The 19,990-nt window shown below is 42.0% G+C and overlaps 3 protein-coding genes across 4 annotated transcripts in view; 1 reads left to right on the top strand and 2 right to left on the bottom strand.

Annotated features, from left to right (window-relative positions):
* The window catches only part of nfyal (nuclear transcription factor Y, alpha, like), a 6,763-nt gene extending 6,174 nt beyond the window's left edge, over positions 1-589 (bottom strand). The window contains exon 1 of the mRNA XM_080533323.1: positions 525-589. The gene's annotated coding sequence lies outside the window, so the exon portion shown is untranslated. The remainder of the gene's footprint in view (positions 1-524) is intronic.
* A 243-nt stretch (positions 590-832) lies between these two features.
* ngrn (neugrin, neurite outgrowth associated) lies at positions 833-4,026 on the top strand. The gene is made up of 4 exons (XM_080534915.1): positions 833-901; positions 1,101-1,352; positions 1,483-1,593; positions 1,791-4,026. The coding sequence occupies exons 2-4, from the start codon at positions 1,123-1,125 to the stop codon at positions 2,371-2,373; spliced, it is 924 nt and encodes a 307-aa protein (XP_080391041.1). The 5' UTR covers positions 833-901; positions 1,101-1,122; the 3' UTR covers positions 2,374-4,026.
* A 7-nt stretch (positions 4,027-4,033) lies between these two features.
* Positions 4,034-17,965, bottom strand: LOC308160985 (sortilin-like; the record flags this gene model as incomplete). Of its 2 annotated transcripts, none has more annotated exons than XM_080534913.1 (20): positions 4,034-5,063; positions 7,588-7,720; positions 8,100-8,212; positions 8,400-8,508; positions 8,687-8,803; positions 9,017-9,206; positions 9,567-9,757; positions 10,063-10,234; positions 10,565-10,667; positions 11,622-11,728; positions 11,983-12,138; positions 12,277-12,421; positions 12,746-12,873; positions 12,975-13,024; positions 14,008-14,081; positions 14,468-14,629; positions 14,774-14,876; positions 15,084-15,157; positions 15,445-15,504; positions 17,708-17,965. In XM_080534913.1, 20 exons carry the CDS (start codon positions 17,963-17,965, stop codon positions 5,049-5,051), a joined length of 2,460 nt encoding a protein of 819 aa, XP_080391039.1. In that variant the 3' UTR covers positions 4,034-5,048. The 2 variants fall into 2 exon arrangements, with proteins under 2 accessions (XP_080391039.1, XP_080391040.1); XM_080534914.1 differs by having other exon boundaries at positions 8,400-8,502.
* Positions 17,966-19,990: the final 2,025 nt, after the last annotated feature.

Here is a 19,990-nt window from a genome sequence, read left to right as displayed (position 1 = left end):
TCAAACCACTTCTGACATTCATGCGAGACCAGGACTGAACACACGCCTTTTGTTTACAGGACACTGCTACTGTTGGCTTGTGTGTTAGCTAGCCTAGCAGGAGAAAGGCGCACGTATGACTTCGCTATCTAGAATCGTTCATATAGTTCTGTTGCATATCTCATTCAGTCATTGACATCATTGTCAATTAGCAGAACACAGCATATTACATTTAGGAAGTATTCAGTGCGTGACATGACGAAATAATATGTTTCCATTATTCTTTTGGGCTCATTCAAGCGCGATTGCTTTAGGCTTGGCTAATGTTATTCTGAAATGTAGCTCGGTCACTCGTCCATGTTGTTTCACCGAGGTGGACAACGTAGACGGACCGAAATAGGTGCGAGTTCAATAGCAAGTGTTCGTATACTCATTTAGTTCCCATTCGATTCCTGTACTTTGCAACGTTAGTAATTTGGTTGGTCAATGACAAACCAATCCGTGCTGACAACTACCACCAATGCCTTCAATCGGGCCTCCCTTACCGTTTCTTCGCTGTCCGGTTCCCCTCTGATTGGCTCCAGTACAGCTTTCTAAAGCCCAATCACCAAAGTGAGCCACGGACAAAATGGCGCAAATGAAACAACAGCGATGTCGCGGGGAGATCGTGCATGTGAAGCGGAAAGAGGCGAATATGCCCGAACTATAATAGAGTGCATTCTCCCTGGCCACTCGGTAGATGGCGCTCTTCCGTAGTGTTCAGCCCGCCAACCATCCTCACCACTAGATGGCGATACTTCAGTTTGAGCACTGCTGCTAAATGTATTTGCGGAAATACGCTTTAAATAAATAAGCCGTAGATGCAGGATAACGGAGTGCTCTCTTTGATGATAATGTCAGCTTTAGGAATAATTGTATTTCGGTGAGTATATGATCATCTCTTTGAACTTTACATGTCATAAGCACTCTGTATCTTTGGCTGCAACGTGGACAAGGTTATTACTATTTGACAGCTTAGCTATTCTACTAAAGGTTGGTAGATCAGACGTAGCTACTTGCCAAATTAGCCGTAGACAGCAAACTTGTTCTAACTTGTCTCTGACATGTTTTTCTTTACTCAGCAGCACCCAGTGAGACTTCAGCATGGCCATGTCCCTCAGGATGGTGTCCTTGGTGGCCTCCCGATTTGTCTCACTGTCAGCGATGCCCATAGTGTCTTCATGGAGCTGTCGACTTGCAAGCAGAGATGCCAAGGCCTGGGTGGGACAAAGCCATTCACACAAGTTCCCTGACCACAGACAAAAATGGAGGGATGAGATGGTGGAAGATCTAGATATGGCTGACTTAGAGGATAAGCTACAGGACGTGGTCAGGTGAGAAACCTAAAACACAACATTTGTTGATGTAGTAGTATAGTCTCTGATAGGTGCATGCATACTGGTAACCAATATGCAAAACATTCTCACAAGTGAACTAATGCAGACTCTCACATTCCCCTTGCAGAAATGAGATGCGGAGGCAGAAGACTGTCAAGTACCAACAAGTCAAGAGGAAGATGACTTCACCTGGAGCCCCAGAGAGGAGGCTGACCTGGGATGCCATGCAGCAGATCAGGTGAGGAGGAGGAACCCCTGTACACCCCATCTCTGCTTGACCACCAACATGCTAACATAACTCAATCCCTTTGTCAGTCTGTAGTGCATGATTACTGCTTTGTGACTTTGATTACACCTTTTAACTCCACTGCTGAAATTGTGTATGTGATATTTGCAAAAGTCAACATTTCCCTGATCCTTTTATGTATCCACCAGGTATCTGAAACTGGAGCAGCCAGAGGAGTGGACTGTGGAGCAGCTTGCTGAGGGCTTCTCTGTCAGCCCTGACGTCATCCTCCGTGTCCTCAGGAGTAAGTTCAACCCCACCCTAGAGAGAAAGGCCAAGCAGGATGCCATAGTGCTGACCAGACTGGGGAAGCAGTCTGCTCTATCTGCAGGTGGACAGGACAGGCCAGGTCACAGCACACCAGCCATGCTGCCTGCTGGAACTGGTGCCCTGGTCACCTTGGCCAGCCAGAGTCTGATTCCCAGGGAGGATTGCTCAACAACAGCCCTGGCTACCTCAGATGTCATGGCCCCTTTCACTCTGGTGTCCACCCAGGTCTCAGTTTCACCTTCTGTTTACAGAAAACATGCCTCACTACAAGAGAACTTAACAGGGGAGGAGGAGGCCAAGGACAATGTTTTGGAGGAGGAATATGATGATGAGACCTGGGATGGAAGGGTGTTTTCAGAGGAAGAACTGGAAGAACTTACGCTATCCAAAACGTTCTCCCCAGTGGTTCAAAATGGTAAACAGTTCTTTGACAGTGAGGGAAATTTCCTGTACAGAATCTGAAGTTGGATTCTCTGTATGTTCAAGTTTTTTTTTATGCAATCTTGTACAACCAGAAGTTGTCATGTCAAGGACTGATCATTATCAAGTTGACATCAGACACAAGACATTTTAAAGGAACCAAAGGGGAAAGTTAATTTATTGGTCAATCCAATGCACATTGTCTCAAATATACAGAAGAGAAACACAGAGCCACATGAAACAATTGTATATTTACAGAGCCAAAACAATGAATAAATGCATACAGCAATTTAAACCATAAGAAAAAAAAGCACAACACTTCTCAATACATAAAACCTTCATTAAATATGAATAAAAGTGTCTCCTCATCCAGTGTTCATCAGCTACCATAACAATGTGTTGGTTCTTATACCAATTAAGATTCAGCAAATGTTGCGATTCATTTCAGGAGCAAAAACATAATTGAACACAAATAAAACACTTTTTTTTTTTCTTCTTTTATACAAGTTGAACTGATTTATCTGTGCTAGAGATCAGAAATTGCAGTATCGATGGAATGGAGAGAAAATGTGAATGAACAATAGGCTAGTTAGTATTGGAAGTCATCATGTGATAAGGGAAGCTTCTATGAAGCAGACCAAATGGACGTTTTATAATTGTTTAAATACTGACAGTCCAATGTATAGGTGTCATCAACCAAATGCATGCACCTGTGGTTACAGAGAGCTGATGCCAAACAGTTATTCTGAAACAGTGGACACTTGCCAGTGTCACGTATTGGGAAGGCACAAGCCATACCCTCATACTAGGCACTTGTATAACCACATCCATATAATAACTAACATTACTGCACTGAGAATATGCTCATTAAAATAAATAAAACTACAGTACCCTGTGGAATGATGCATTGGACACAAGAAACAAAGGAAGATAATAACAACTGTTAAGAGCAACTAGCTATGTGCGAGAACATATACAAGAAGAAGGGATGCCAAAATAGCCTCAATATCATTGGTTAAAATTAGGAAGCAACCATTCATTAAAAGGGTCTGTATCTCATTATTCACGAGATGAAAACAAATATTGCTCATTTAACTAAGTTCCAAAATAGTTGTCTAACTTTGTCATATTAGCAGAAAATATCAAATGTGCATGTTTTAGTTCAGTTAAAACAAGGTGTATCGTGTATGAAACTGTCAATCTAAGTCTCAGGTAATGTGACACATTACACAATAAATGTGATTCAGTAGTATTTGCTCAACTCATATTTAGATACTTACAATACAATTATTTCATACCTACACTAAAACAGGCATGTCAGTGAAAAACTGCTAAATATCCATAAACTATTGTTAGCTTACAAAACCACAACACACTAAAGCAAACTTTTATTTAATAAAATATGTTTGAATCTATAAATCATAGACTGCATTTATATAATTTTATGTTTGCTCAGAGTACCTGTGTTAATAGAATTCTGTCCTGTGATCCAATTTGATTGATGGATTGTTGTGCTAAGTGTGTTTACCATTTTAGTCCTCTTGCACTAAACTAGAATTAGCTTAGTATATCAAATTAAATATATGTTTTGAACAATAGGAAGATATTAGGCTACACCTATTTCTACATAAAATGTTCTCACTCAAACTATTTTCACATAAATGGGAATTTGTGCTTTAAGCAGTCACAACTGCAGACCATGTTGAAACATTTTATTAGAGTCAAATCGTAACTTGAGATACAAGCACACAACTCACAAATCTTTTTTCCATTGACATCAATGTATGAATTTGATGAACATTTGGGTTATGCATGTGTATCTCAAGTTAGGATGCGTCCCGTAATTCAGAACAGAAGAAGTTAATTCTTGCTATGAATGCTCAATGTGATTCATACAATACAATTGAAACTGTGAAAACAATGATACAATGCATCTAAACCTGTTATTGCTATAAAACATAAGACATTGCTATAATCCATAATGGACATTTTCTACTTGCATTTTATCATTTAGGCAAATACTTGAAACAACAGTGAAGAATAAGGTGTCGTGGCAAAATTTGGCATGGCAGTTGTCAAGCCACAGTAACCAACAGCAACCCAATTACCATATCCCCAAACAAAATCACATCACAAAAAAAAATGAGATGTTTATGTACAAGTGCAGGGGAAGAGGAGAAGAGGAAACATCTTCGATAGAAGTGAAATATTCCCAAGAACCCTTCAAGTGGTGGGGAGCTGTAGTGTGTAATGTGGTATGTGTTTATGTTCACATGGTTTCATAAGACAGAAAAGAGGGAGAAACTCCCTATGATCCAGCAGAGCTTCAACAGCATTTATGCAGTTCCATAAACCCCAACATTTGTCTATACCAGTCCAAAACCACCACATCAATCGTCGTTCTCAAAGAGAGGAACTTCGAAAAAGAAACTCAGTGCATCACTAACCAACAACACTACATACGAGCCCCCACCTATTCTTTGGCTCCTTTCTTCTTGATGCTGTCTGTGTCTCAGAAAGCCTCTGTTCATTCATTCGATAGCTCACAGGTGAGAGCAGAGTGAGAGAGACGCTCAGTCAGGCGTTGGAGGTCAGAGACCACGGAGAAGGGCAGAAGGAGGAATTAACTGCAGGCAGAGGAGGACGAGAGCAGGACAGCAGCCAGCCTCAGGTGGGGCAGAAGACCAGTTCCTCCATGTCACAGCAGGATCGACCTGTTATTCCAGTAGGTCCTGGGTACATAAGCAAACAAAACCTTAATGCATTGACTTTAATGATAGAGTTTTGTCTTTGGGTTTAATTACGCCTTAAAACCAAGTATATACAGTGCCCTCCATAATTATTGGCACTCCAGGTAAAGATGAGTAAAAAGGGTTATCAAACATTCACCTTTTGGTGAATTAACTTAATGTCACACTGAAAAAAAAATAGAAACGTCCAACCTTTAATTTAAGTAAATGTATTCTGAGAAAAAAAATCATCAAGAAGTTAAGTTGATCAGAGTGTTTAGGAACTTTCAAGCAGTAATCCATGACTTCCTGTTTCACTGGGGTATAATGAGGTGACAACGGCCTATTCATACAACATGGGAAAGATAAGAGAACACACAAATCAAATGAGGGAAAAGTGTGTTGAGTTTCATATGTGGCTATTAAAAAATAGCTAGGGCAATACTTCAAAAGTTCAAAGCAACTGGAACTGTGAGGCCCCCACGCACAGTGAGGAGTATGGTAAGAGAGGCAAAAAAATCCCCAAGGATCACTGTTGCAGAATTACAGAGAAGAGTAGCATCTTGGGCTCACCAAGTCTCCAAAACGACCATTAGACGCCACCTCCATGCCAACAAATTATTTGGAAGCCATGACAGAAAAAAGCCTTTCCTGTCATTTCACCACAAACGTATGTGTCTGGAGTATGCTAAACACTACTGGAATTTAGACTGGAACAGTGTTCTATGGTCAGATTAAACAAACATTTTTATAATTGAAACACTCAAGGCGAGCGGTGGTGTTCACGGATGGCTGTACTGAAAAGAACCTCATCCCCACTGTTCCCCCCCAAGTATGGTGGAGATTCCGTGATGATGTCCTTGGGAGGAAAAGGCCATGGGAACCTTGGCATCATGAAATAAAATAAAAAATCTGTCTGACTCCGCCAGGAAAATAAAACTGGGTCGTCATTGGATCTTCCAGCAGGAAAATGATCCAAAACATACGTCCAAATCAACACCAAAATTCAATGAATTGTGTTCAATAAACACAAAATCAAGCTTCTGCTATGGCCATCTCTGTCCCCTGACCTAAACCCCATTGAGAACCGGTGGGCTGAGCTGAAGAGGAGAGTGCACAAGAGAGGACCTAGGACCCTGGATGATCTGGAGAGATTCTGTAAAGAGGAATGGTCTCAGATCCTTGCTCTGTATTCTCCAACCTTATTAGATGTTACAGGAGAAGACTCAGTGCTGTTTTAGTGGCAAAGGGAGGTTGAACAAAGTATTAAATGCAGGGGTGCCAATAGTTGTGGCACACATGGTTTTGTTGATGACTGAATTTTTTTCAGTGTGACATTAATATCGGTCCTATTTTTCAGGTTTTCTGCTTGAAATGACATGCCCACAGTGAATATAGAATATCTCCACAATCACAAGGGCCATCATAATGATCTTGGTATCAAATGAAAGCTAACACCTGTGGGGTGACTGTGTCAGAATCCAAATATATGTTACTGTGTCAGAGTAAATAGAGCTAGAACATTGTGAAAAATCTCAAATTCACTCTCTGCCTAACAGCTTTTAGAGTGAATATCAGCTTGGAAACCTGACTGAATAAGCCCAAATCATAATAGGAATCAGTACTACAGGGTCTGATGAGTACTTGTGCCAAATTAGATGCTAGTAATGTGAGCCAATGCAACTTTGTACCTGTTTTAGTACAGATATGTTTAGGTGGACAACCAAATTGTGCCATTTGGAGACATGTTGGCACCATCAGTGTCTCAGACTTTCTCATGTATCAAGACTGTAAAATTGATTATATTTCATTGACATATCACTATAGGTATAAAGTGCATCCAAATCCAACTGTTTAGACTCTTAAAGCATCCAGCAGGGGTCTCCTGCTCGGTTTTCTGTGCGCTCCAAAAGCGCACCCGCCTCGTTTTCACACCAGCTCGGATTACGCAGTGAATTTTCTCCCAAACCCATTGGTCAAAATGGCATGATTGACCACTCAATTGAAGCGTCAGAGCCAATAGAATCGAGCAGAGGCAGAAAAAATGACTTTCGAGGACCAATGATATGGAAATTCGGGGGTTGAAACCAAGCATGCCTGATTTTCCTATGTGACGTGGCTGTAAACAAGGGCTTGTGACTCACACTCTATTTACCGGTCACGGGAAAAAACGATGCGATCGTTTAGAATGGAATCTAATGAATCGTTTGCGATATCGATGAACATTATTGATAAAGGTAAGCTCTTTATATCTGTTATATTAAACATAGATCCGACTTTTCCCCCAAATATGGGGGAGTGGATAAGAAGTGAAGTGATTTTTTATAACCCTTTTTACTCATCTTTACCAGTGCCAGTAATTGTGGAGGGCACTGTATATGTGTGTGTGTGTGTGTGTGTGTGTGTGTGTGTGTGTGTGTGTGTGTGTGTGTGTGTGTGTGTGTGTGTGTGTGTGTGTGTGTGTGTGTGTAGGGAATAGTGTATGTTAGTGAGTTCATGTGTGTGTTTGTGGATGTGTGTGTCATACCTCGTCTGAGTCATCATGGAACTCTACTCTCTTGCCATTTTGAGTGTGGTTGCTGTCCAGTGGGTCGTCCACTCCCTCTATGCCATTGGCCTCGGCATGCTGTTGCAGCACAGAGTATCTGTGCACCAAGAACCTGCAGGAACCAGTCACAGCACAGCTTGACTCTCAGACACATCCATGTATACATGGCTACTACTTCATACATGTTATTTTACTAATATTGTGGTTAAAACCTAAGCCTATTTGTTAGACATTGTGGCAAAGACACATGGCTGTGAACGAGACTAGGTATATAAAGAAAAATGTAAACAAAACAACAACAAAAGACCAGGGGGGTATTCCATCAATGTTGCTAAAGGAAAATCCAGGCATATTCTGATAAATCACACAAAACTTATCAATAAATCCAGGCTTATTTTGATAAATCTCGTGAGTTATCAAAAATAAGCCTGGATTTTCCTTTAGCAACATTGATGGAATACCCCCCAGGGATCATAAACAGTTGTACTGACCTTCCACCACAGATATACTTCTTGACAAAGAGAACCCCTGCTACAGTGCTGATCAGCATGATGATTATCACTGTCACTACGATGGGCACAGACCTGGAGGCATGGACCTCCGTCTATAGAAGGGAGCGAAGGAGAGAAACAAAGAGCTAAAGGAAATGGAAAAACCTGCCAAAATGACATCCTTTTCACCATCGTACACCACTGACCACAGTCATATAGCATAGTAATAGTAATATAACGTGTAACATGGTCACATTGGTCAGTGATAATAATGCAGTGATAGTAGTCAGTAGTACTCACCAGCAGTTCTGGACTGAGCAGGTCACTGACACACCTCTGTCTCAGGTCAATCTCCTTACGCTCTGGCATCTGCCCTCCCTCACACTTATCACCAGGTATTTTCCTGTAGCTGTGGACCAGAGGTGTATTGTCAGACTCAGTAAAGGCCATATTCAATGAAGGTTGTTCACCTTGTTGTATGCTTGTTACTTTCTTTAAAAGTTTAACTAAAACTCTCTCAATCAGGGAGAGAGTTTTCTGTTGTGAAGGGAACTAGATGTAGTGTTAATGGATGATGGAGACTTTACCCGCTAGTCTGTAGCAGCTCCTCCTTGCCCTGCAGACAGAACTCCAGAACCTTGCCCTTCAGATCAGGCTGCTCCACACACTCCGAGCTGTTCTCTTTGCGGTAGTACCCAAAGTCACTGCAGGGGGCAGAGTTGAGCAGGGCAGCAAAGGGGGCATCAGACATGGCACAATTAAGGGTGCTCAAAGCCTAATATACTCATATTCAATGAACAAGACATTGCACATTTCAAAAGTGGCATGATTATGATATACTGTAACTGGGCCATAAAATGAAGCCAGAGATTAAGTAAAATAATAGTCTTGAGATGCATTGTTGCTGGAGGTCTCACCACAGGAAGTCATCCAGGGTGCAGGAGCAGGGGGTAGGCTGCTTGTTGACCTTAAAGTCCCGTCCGTTCCAGCACACAGAATCCTTCCGCAGACGCAGGAACTTCTCCTTGTAGCCTAGCATGCAGCCATCTTTAGGGTCGCTGATGTCATCAGAGTGTGCCAACCACTGAACATAGTCTGTATCATCGCCTGAGGAATATAAATAAGCTGACTCACAAATTCAAGGATAAACCACTAAAGTAGCTGGCTGTCTGTGATTGTATGTTGTGTATGTGGAAGAGGAAGCCTGTTTGTTCCTGTTTGTACAGGATATCAGCATGGCTATGATTATGATTATCTTTGGTACTCGGCCTGCGGCCTCGTACCTACGACCGAATCACAGTCATGCTGATATTCAGTATACCAGTAACAGCATAGTATATCAATCCTCATATCAGTGTGATATTGCTTAACTGTATTACACAGAGTATGTCTAGATCACATCATGTTGTGTCTGGTTAGAGGGCCGGCTGCAGTAAAACAGTAGAGTAACTGAACTCTGTCACTCACAGTCACGGGTGAGGAGCTCTCGGAAGTCAATGGTGACAGAGACCCAGTACTGGCTGATTAGGGAGTCCCTGTAGCCCCAGATGCTGACGTTCATGGAGCGTGCCCCCGGCTCCGACGCCAGACCAGTGAAGTGGATGGGCTCTTTGGTGAAGGTGTACACGTGCCAGCACTGGCCCTCATCAGTGGAAAACCTTCAGGGAAAAACACACACGTTGTACAAATGTCCTCAAAACGAGTGGGTGGTATAACATGGTGTTAATGTGCCAGGGTGGAAATCATATCAGCTGTATATTTATTCCTTTGGTTTTGAGGCCAGCAAATTGTAGACTTGGGTGCCAGTTATGTTTATGCTTTACAGGACTCCTATGCAAACAAGTTTTATATATACTGTAGGTTGAGAAGCACTTTTGAGTGTCTGGAAAAAGCATTATAGTACTGTATATAAATCCAATAAATGAATACCATAAATATTCCTCTCTCTTTCACTAAGACTCACTTGATCTGGTTGATTGGCTGGGTGGGGGTGTGCTCCACAGCCACCAGCAGACCGCCAGAGTCCAGGATGGAGTAGTGATGGGGGCCCTTCAGGGCCTGTAGCCAGGAGTAGCCCCCGTCGTCAGACACATACACATCCGGCTTCATCACAGAGATGGCATCTCCCACACTCCCTGAGGGCAGCCAGTACAGAGAGTAGAAGTCAGAGGCAACCCAAAAAAGGACAATAACACCACCACTTACAGCCTTATACACAAACCATGAGCACCAATGTAGTCATCACCTACAAACAATGATGTCCTGCAGGTCTGACTAGTTAATAGTTGATTCACTTACTTGTAAATGAGGCTGAGATTCCCGAAAGCTTTGTAGCACTAGGGTAATCATTTCCAGGTAATAATAAAATGTGACCTTAGCGCTACAAAGGTTTTGTGAAAAGCAAACCAGGACCCTTTGCTTAGTGGAATGAACACAAACTAGAAGGGACAGTGTGTGTCAGTTACCGTGGGCCATGATCAGGCCTATAGCGTTGGGTTCAGTCAGAGGCAGCATGGGGACGTTGAGCCTCATAGCAGTGCTGTAGGCCGCGTGGATATGGAGACTGCACTGCAGGGAGAGAACACAACCAGAGGGCCACATGTGAGATCTGACGGTCTATTAAGATGATCTTTTGGTAATGGTTAGGGTTATCTGAGATGATGACTGACATGGCACAATGCCTTTGCAATAGCTGTAATTAAAAAGTAAGTGTCTCAATGTATAAAACCGATGAAATAACATGTAAACTGTACAACACACGCTGCCTCAGGAAGGCCTCCAAGATCTCCAGAGACCCATCCCACCCTGGGTACGAACACTTTGCTCGGCTGCCCTCGGACAGGCGGTTCAGGACCATGTTCGCAAGGACAAACAGACTGAAGCTCAGCTTCTACCCCAGGGCCATTCAGGCCCTGAACACAGCAAAGACCTAGGTTCTAGGCCCTGGACAATCTAGACAATTTGATGGCAGCTACTAGATTGAAATCAAGTGCAATACTGAAACACAACTGTGAACATTTCAAACCTGCAAACTGCGACACTTTAAATGAATGTGCAATAACACTATGTGCAATATGACAACCCTCGGGTACATAAGGTTCAGAGATAGGAAATGTTAGAATAGGTATAGCATAGCATAGAGTACAGCACAGTGTTTTATTTGTATAGTATAGTATAGTGGATAGTGTACATAGCCTTTATTTATGTAAACCAGCTCTTTTCCCTTCTTGTTTTTAGTTTTTTTTTTTCTAGCACCAGGGGAGACCCCCCTCCCAAATTTGATTTCGTTGTTTTGGTACCTGTACTATATCAATGACAATAAAGACCATTCATTCATTCATTCATTCATAAACAATGTTGAATGTTTGAATAACATCTTTAACATAACATCTTTTATTTTGACAATGCCTCAACATTGTTGTGTACACATTCTAGGGAGCTCTCCTTTTCCAGCCTCAAGCAACAGCCTCTCCACCAACCCAACCACACACACACCCACCCACATTTCCCACACACCCTTACCTTGTCTGGGTCTTTAGATGTGGAGTCACACTTGCTGTAAGCTGGCTTCTGCAGGGGCAGCCACTCTCCTCCCTGGTCAAAGGACACCACCGACTGTACTGAGCCATCTGGACGACAACAACCAGTCATTTATCATCCTGAGTTCCTGTATACATGCAGCTCATCTCACACCCAACAGCTCATGAAATATTTACATGATGTAACTCTGTCTAAAATAAAGGAACTTGAGTGAGTGAGTGAGTGAGTGAGTGAGTGAGTGAGTCAGTCAGTCTCTCTCTCTCTGTCTCTCACTCTCACACTCTCTCAATGTTGTGTGTGTGTGTGTGTGTGTTTGTGCGTGTGTGTGTGTGTGGAGACCTACCCTCAGCCAGGACACTGGTGATGAAGACCCCGCGCAGAGATGTGACATTGGTGAAGTCAGTGTCGCCCCCTGTGGTGGTATAGAGGTGGCGCTCCAGGGACTTGGAGTAAACTGTACCCCGGTCGTCTGACACGTAGATGGTGCCAAAGCCTGTGTCTATTGACATAAAAAACGCATTTATGGTACATCCAAATATTAATGGATTGTTGCATTACACTATACTGTATAAGATGGTTATGGATGCAGGCTATGGTGAGAATAGTGACTTAGTGAGAGACTGGACTATTAACTGACCCCCTGGTTCGTCCACATGCATAAACACCATGTCCTCATTGGCTGCTAGGATTGAATAGAACTGCTCGTGACCAACAGGAGGCAATTGGGCCATGTTCCACACCTCGCCCTGGTCCACTGAAACGTGAATTATCCTCAGAGTGCCCTGGGAGAGAGATATTGATCTTGAGACCTGGTATTGGCGATGCCAGGGCTTAGAGAGGAAGCTTGCATACAAAACAGACAAACAAATCAACAAGCATATGTATGCAAACAAGCATGCAAGCTAGAAAACTCACACTCACACACTCTCACACTCTCACACTCTCACACTCTCACACTCTCACACTCTCACACTCTCTCACTCTCTCACTCTCTCACTCTCACACACACACACACACACACACACAAGTCCAAATAGTGGCAAACTAAAACAATGTTTACTATGTTTACACCCCAATGTTGCTGACACTGACAGTCTCACACTAACCTTTCCAGTCATAACAGAGGCAAAGAGGAAGCGTCCTCCCAGTCCAAAGGAGAAGATCTTACTGGCCACCGTCTTGATGGTTTTTCCATAGTCTGTAGTCTTCCTCAGATCCAGCATCCCCCGGTCATCTGAAACAGAGAGACATGGATGAAGACAAGTTTATTATTCTACAGATCCTGGTTAGTTATCAAGTATTGGGGTTTTTAATTTCTTAATGGGAGTAACTTACTGCAGGATCCGTTGAGGTTGGTTGTAAAGAAGATGGCATTGTCCACCCCCCTGGAATCATGACACAAAAATATCAGACAAGCTTGTCACCAACACCCACAGATCAGCTCAGAGAATTCAGGCTCTGCAAACACGACAGATTCAGACATGTTTTGTTACAGCATCATAGGCAGGTTGGATAACATGACCGTGGCTTGTTGTGGGTATCATTTGGGGCACACAGATACAGCTCCTAAGATATAAATATTTGATTGTTAATGTCAAGGAAAGAGGTATCTACTTTAATAACAGGCTCAACTGCTTTGTTATAGACTGGGCCATTTCTGAATATCTGATTGAGAACTCTTAACCACGTCAAATCTATTGCATAGTGAATGACCTGAGAGGAACACAAAATGGCAGTGCAGCACAGAGACTTCCTTCTAACCTAGAAGGAACTTGGTGAATTGGCGCCTCAATGCCAAATGTTGTGTGGCATCACGTGCCTATGGGTATCACATGCTCGCTACCATACGGCCTTGCCCTTCTCAAATATGTACTCTGTTCCGCCTGTTGTGTCTTCAGAAGCTCCTGGCCCAGTTGAGCTTGACCTATTTTCCCTGGACTGTTCATATCAAGGTTAGGTCTCATGGGAAGGGAGAGGCTGTCAGAGAAGAGAGAGGCTGGCGAAGCTGTGCTGTGTAAAGCTCTCCTGCTCAACACCCAACATAGACAGACAGGGAGGGTAAACAAACATTTACAGCTATTGAAGTAATTTCATTGGAGCACACCAAGAAGTCCAATTGTAAATACAGGTGTGGGTTAAGGCTTGGCCCAGAGAACAGCTAGTCAAAGAGTAACTGAAATGTTGTTTTACTGCTTGCCTTCATTACAGTGCAAATATAACTTCATTCCAATGTAGGAGGAAGTATTCTTCTTTACCAACTCTCTCTTCCTACTCCCCTTACTAAATACATTTAGCGACTGTATAAATATATATATGGTTTTCAATAGAGATGGTGTTTGCATTGTAGTTTAACATTGCAGTCTCTCACCATTTCACCAGACACACCATGTCGTGGATCTTCCTCCAGCTCTCACCAAAGTCCTCAGACAGCCAGAGTTCATTCTGAAGCACAGAGAAGTTCAGGTGAGGTCATGGGGAACTTACATGGGGAACTCTTAAGATACCAGAAACAGTGAGATCCACAGGTATTCAAAGTAATCCCCACAGATTGGCTCTGTGCTAAACATGTGTCCCATGACAGATGTTTAGCAGGCCTGTTGATAACTGAGACCCTAAGGTTAACTGAGACCCTTAGGTTAACTGAGACCATTAAGTTATCAACATAAGGTCTTATCACTTCTTCAGAGCTAAATGATAGCATGTGCCGTTGTAAATGTACTGATATCTTATGTGTGTCAATCTGGGTCTGGTTTAGATAAGTCTGAGCACTTGCTACTCTCCAACCCGACCCCCTCCACCCTCACAATAAACCCCCTCCCCCCACTCACTGTGTTGCTGATGACTAAGAGAACATTGGCATCATGGGGATTGTAGGTGATCTGCATCAGTGGGTTGAACGGCAGGTCCTGGTGCTCAAAATGTTTCCCAAAGTCTTTGGAAACAAAGATCCGAGAGCCCATTGTTCCAGAAACATCACCAGTGAGGATCACCTGGGAGACAGAACATGGAAACCAAACATTGAGGAGGTTTAGGTCCTACTGAACTCCTGTAGTATAATGATTCAAAAAACTATATTCAAGCAAATGGGCAGTTTCTCTGAGGAAATGTAAAAAATATATAATAACATAGCCCACCTTCCCAGAGTTTTCAGGGCCAATGGCGATGCCAAACTCAGTGCGTATAAAGGTGTTGTTGATAAGGGCAGTGACATCCTGGAATGACTTCCCATAGTTCTCACTGGTGCAGACAGACAGTTGACATCATTAAATCAGACATTCTTATTTCATTCTGCACACATGCATACTTTTGATCATAATAAGACATAACTATGCATTGAACTCTCACTATTTCTCACCAAAAGCACTTTGAGCTGCAATGTTTGCAGGAAAAGTGCTATACAAATAAAGGTTATTATTATTATTATTATTATTGGGCTATTCTTACCTTCGATAGAGTTTTGACTGGCCAAATCTTAACATGAAGAATGGCACCTGAAATGTTGTCAAAGCCAGGATAACCTGCAAGGAGACAAATCAGTGATTTTGTGCTGTAGTTCTTAAACCAGAGTTATATATTAGCCACAATATCTTTAAGTCGGTTGAGATTCACATACATTATGACTAATAAACTATCATCTGCATGAATCAATCAATCTTGTCCAGTCTTCCTAGTTATGTCACAGTTGATTACAGTTGTTTTGGTGGAGTGACTGGTTAGTGCCTCTGAAAAAAACATATCAAGACACACTAATGCTGATCATAGATCCAGGACATGCTATAGACTAGCTGGTAAAACATAAACTCACCCCTGTACCATCTCCGACCCAGGCCAGTGACACAGATCCACTCAGGTCATTGAAGGCATACTGAAAAGAAAGAGAAAATGTAACAACATCAAAGAACCTACTTATTTAAGATTTGTATTTTTATTTTAGAGACATAGTGAGAAGAATTCATTATTTTGAACAGGTGGCACGATAAAGAGGGCAATCTTGTTCAAACTGGTCAAATTAAGCTGTCATCACTTTAATTCATGTCCATGTTGTTTCGTGTTTATGGACTCACTGATATCTACATTGTTATTGAGTTGAAATGAGTGACGTAATAATCTAATCTAATCAAAAACTGTAATACTAGATCAGAACAGGGTCAATGAGACCTTTCCAGTTTTAAACAACGCAGAGGAAGGGAAGAGTTGATGCGCGTGCCAAGTAAGCCTACTGATGAGCTTCCGCTATCACCTTCTCAAGCTCTCAAGAGAGTACAGGCAAGCAGTGTTGACAAGTGAATTGTACAAAGTGAAGCAGCACTAATCCAGATCAACAAACTCTTAGCATGCAGTAGGCCTCAGACCAAATGGTCTCAGAGGAGACTAGACCACAGGGAAACTCATTCCAACAATCAATCCTCTTGAAAATAAGAATCAAACATGGGCTTTTAGAGTTTGTTAACTCACTGAGGCATGCTGTCAGACAACTTTGAACCTATGTGACGATAAGACAAGACATTGATGGAAACACTTTCCCTTTCATTATCCTAGCTTCTGCTCTTGCCCTGAATAAGACTTAAATCCCTAATCTCATCAAGCGGCCCTCCACATTTCACTATGTGGACATTCATAGATTGTTTGTCAGAAACACATCCGGAAGCCAGCCAGCCATAAGTGGCTCTGGAGCTGCCTGGACCTAAACAGGAGTAATTCATCAGTTAGCCTCCTGGATCCTGGAATGTTGCTCTTAGCCCTACTTACCCTAAACCCTGTCACAGAGTTCAAGATCTAGGAAAGAGTACAATACTAAGTCAGTTGTATTTAAACACTTGACCCTGAAGCCTACCCTGCACAAGTCCCTAGATGGGTTGGGTGCTACACCAGGATGCTGCGTGCAGTATTTAACATCGACAAGAGCGAGCATATTACCAACAAGCATCTGTATGGGGGGTCACCAAGGATAACCGAAAAAAATAACAGTCAGGAGAATGAGGCTGGCATCTTTAGAACACCCATTATAGGGAAACTATCAAAACATGGCAGGCAGCTTTGTTAGGATGAACTTGTTTTTCAGGTAAGTTGAAGTGCAAGAGTGAGGACAATCGAGAATAGTCTGGACAACCATTTAAGACACAGGGTTCTGTAGCAGAACAGGCAAATGTTGTTAAACTGGTTCATCCTGTGCTGCTACGAAATCCTAAGACCATCTGGTGATACCAAAATTAGACTAAGATCTGACTATAGTCAGTCACCAGAACTTTGTTATACTCTCAATAGCCTATTCATCTTGTGAATACTGTTATCTAACATGCAGAAAAGGCTTGCATACAGGGATGTAGGAAAACCTGACAACACATTTTTGCATACTTCATCAACATTCTTCAAAACAATCCAGACGAAATGAAAATAAAAGCAAGGCACATAACTTAGAGCTATTCATTCTCTTGGATACATAAACCAAAATGTTTCAGAGGTCAGAGGTGTGTGTTCACTCTAGAGTAGTTGAACAGGATATTTGGTTAGCAGCATGTTGTAAGTTCCCTATTCTACAAGAGACAAACAGGAAACCTTTGACTGAAAATGATTGACTGTAGGCTGTTCAACTATGTTTAAACCCCAATAGGTTTGTATTCACTATGTCACTCACAGATGTGTGCTCATTCGTATAACACGAGTTTATCCACTGTCATGTAAAACAATATTAAGGAACAAATAACACCAAGAGTGGCGTCGTCTGTAGCCTATATTGTTTGATTCAACTTGGAGAAATAAGCTGAAGAAATGTCTGCTACAAAACTGTGCACGCTTTTATTGTACGCAAAGAATATCAAGGCAACTGTATATACCTTCAAGCTTGGCCATAATAAGAGCTGTCAAACTGGAATACTGTATCAGAGTGGACAATTTCGTGATTATTCGAGAGCACCAGTTATTAAAAAGGTGCATTTGCACACACACTCTCAGGTGATATTGAGGACACAATTAACCCTACACACAACATACACATGTCAAATATGAATCCTTGTCACACTAGGTTCTACCTGAGAAGTGTAACAGGACCTGCACGCTTTACTACTTACACTGTGGGTGTTGTTGGATAACTTGGCATCATATCCCTGACGATCTTTGCAGTCCCCTTCATCAGTACTTCTTCTGCTTATTTGGTGTTTTAGTGCCAGCCATTCTACAAAGGATCTCTTTTCGATATTCAAACCTTTTCCTATTCTGGGATTAGTCACAAACACAGACTGTCCATTGTATGCGAGTCTCTGGTTATTATCTAATCCAAACGTCAAATGAAACAGAAAAAGTAAGACACAGTGCACTAGAACTCCCATTATTCACTGTGCACCAAAACCCGAGTTTAATTCTTTGTTTGTTCTAATCTTGTCTACAAATTGGTACGGTCGCTCCAACACGGCCGCTGATGACATCAACAAAAACACTGTAGCCTAGTCCTGACAGCGACAGCAGAGTAATGCAGCTTTGTATGCACACAGGGTCAGAGACGCTTCGAGGCGGTGCGCTCAAAAGCACCTCGTTTCCTGATGCAGTGCGAAACGGTTTGAACGATCCCAGTAGAATAATGGAATCAAAGACGAATTAAGTTGACGAGATGCATTATTGTTCACAGTATTTAACTCCTTGTCCAATTTAGATAACGTAATAAAAAACCTCAATTTATGTCTGTAAGAAATACACCTTTGCAGTGGGCGCCACCGAGATTGGCTACTTCTGCCAATACATCTTCTGATTGGTTAAACCCCATGGACACTAGCTACCGCGTCTCAGTTGTCAGAGCGTTGTCAAGCTTGGTTGAGGGCGCATGGAAGAGGCCTATACTGAGTTATATTGTTCTCTAGTGAGTGGCACTGATTGTCTATCAGTAATTATAGATTTTTTTTTTAAACACATCTGATCATGGTTGAATATTAGGAATATACAGAATTACAATATACACACTTTCAATATATAATAATAGAATAAATAAAACATGTTTATAAACATGTAGGCCTACCTAAAACGGAAAAACCCATTGTCCAAAATCAGCATCTTTAGAGATTAGTTGGAAAGATTAGTTTGTTTCGTCTGAAGTTTATATGCCTACAATTTATCTGAAAGGCATTGAAGCAAGTGCATGTCATACATAAGGTTCTCAATAACTACTATTCCCCTATCAGACTCACAGTCAGTGTAAATCACAATCACACGAGTGTGAGTCAAAAGTCGCACAGAGCAATGAGCACATGGGTGAAACTGAGAGGGATTGAACATCTGGACACAAATGTTGTGAGCCTGGAAGCCTGGGTCTAGGGATTATTAGATGCTCAGCTTGAATAACCCTTCAACAAACAGTCCATCAGTAATCTCTGTTTACACCAATGATTTGGCAGTGCAGCAAGAGTGCTGGGCTGTCATACAGTGGGGTTGAATTTGAGAAAAATACTTTTTGCATAATGACATCTTCCTCAATACAGTTGGCATTTTAAAGCATATCTACATTCAACATAAGTAATCGAACATAACAGCACTGTCTGGACTAAAGGACACCAAATGTATCAACTGCATGGCTAGATGTACATACAAAATGGTGGAGATTAGCTTCAAATAAGATGTATCCATTTTACAAGCAGCAGTGAGTCCGATTATGTTCCTGATTAGATTATGAACATGTGATGAGACAGAGGGTCCTACTGCCAAGGGGAACCCATGGTCATGTGGGGTTGAAAAAATAAAATCCAGTCCCCCTGCTGGTGGTCACCACGGGACCCCCACCTACCTCCCAAGAACATTTGGCCTGATGACAGACAAACATTATGTTGGCTCTAAAGAATTGTGCTGAATTAACATTCCCCCCCTGAAATAAACCTACAAGTCATTTTGAAGATCTGTGGACAGCACATTTACACTACCAGGATAATTAAATATCTACACAGACAGCTAATTCAGAGGATCTCACTCACATATTCATAGACTTATGTATACTGATTATTTGTGGCTTCAATGTCAGATTGTCTTGGCTCTGTTATAAAATGACAACACTGTGACAGCTTTATCAGACAACATGTTGCAGTTGGTGATGTAGATAGTTAGATAATGGTTTTCCTACAATAGCCTCACTGTGACACACATTCCTAGCAGAATGACTGCCAATGGCCGCTGGCCTGAGCTAGATTACTTTTCCTGCTACGACTGGTGGATTGATGATTCACCTTAGTCAAATGTATTGATTGTAAGTCACCTTGGAATAAGGCGTCTGCTAAATGCCAAAAAAGGAAATGTAGATGTAATGTAATGTGACTAGTAGTGGTCTAAACAGCTGGACATTTTTCTTTTAACCTCATACCTTCCAGCACTACCAA

Source organism: Nansenia antarctica (assembly GCF_963989245.1).
Source record: "Nansenia antarctica genome assembly, chromosome: 6".
NCBI lineage: Eukaryota > Metazoa > Chordata > Actinopteri > Argentiniformes > Microstomatidae > Nansenia > Nansenia antarctica.
Note: the sequence above shows the minus strand (reverse complement) of the source record. Positions and strands in the feature narration are given on the sequence as shown.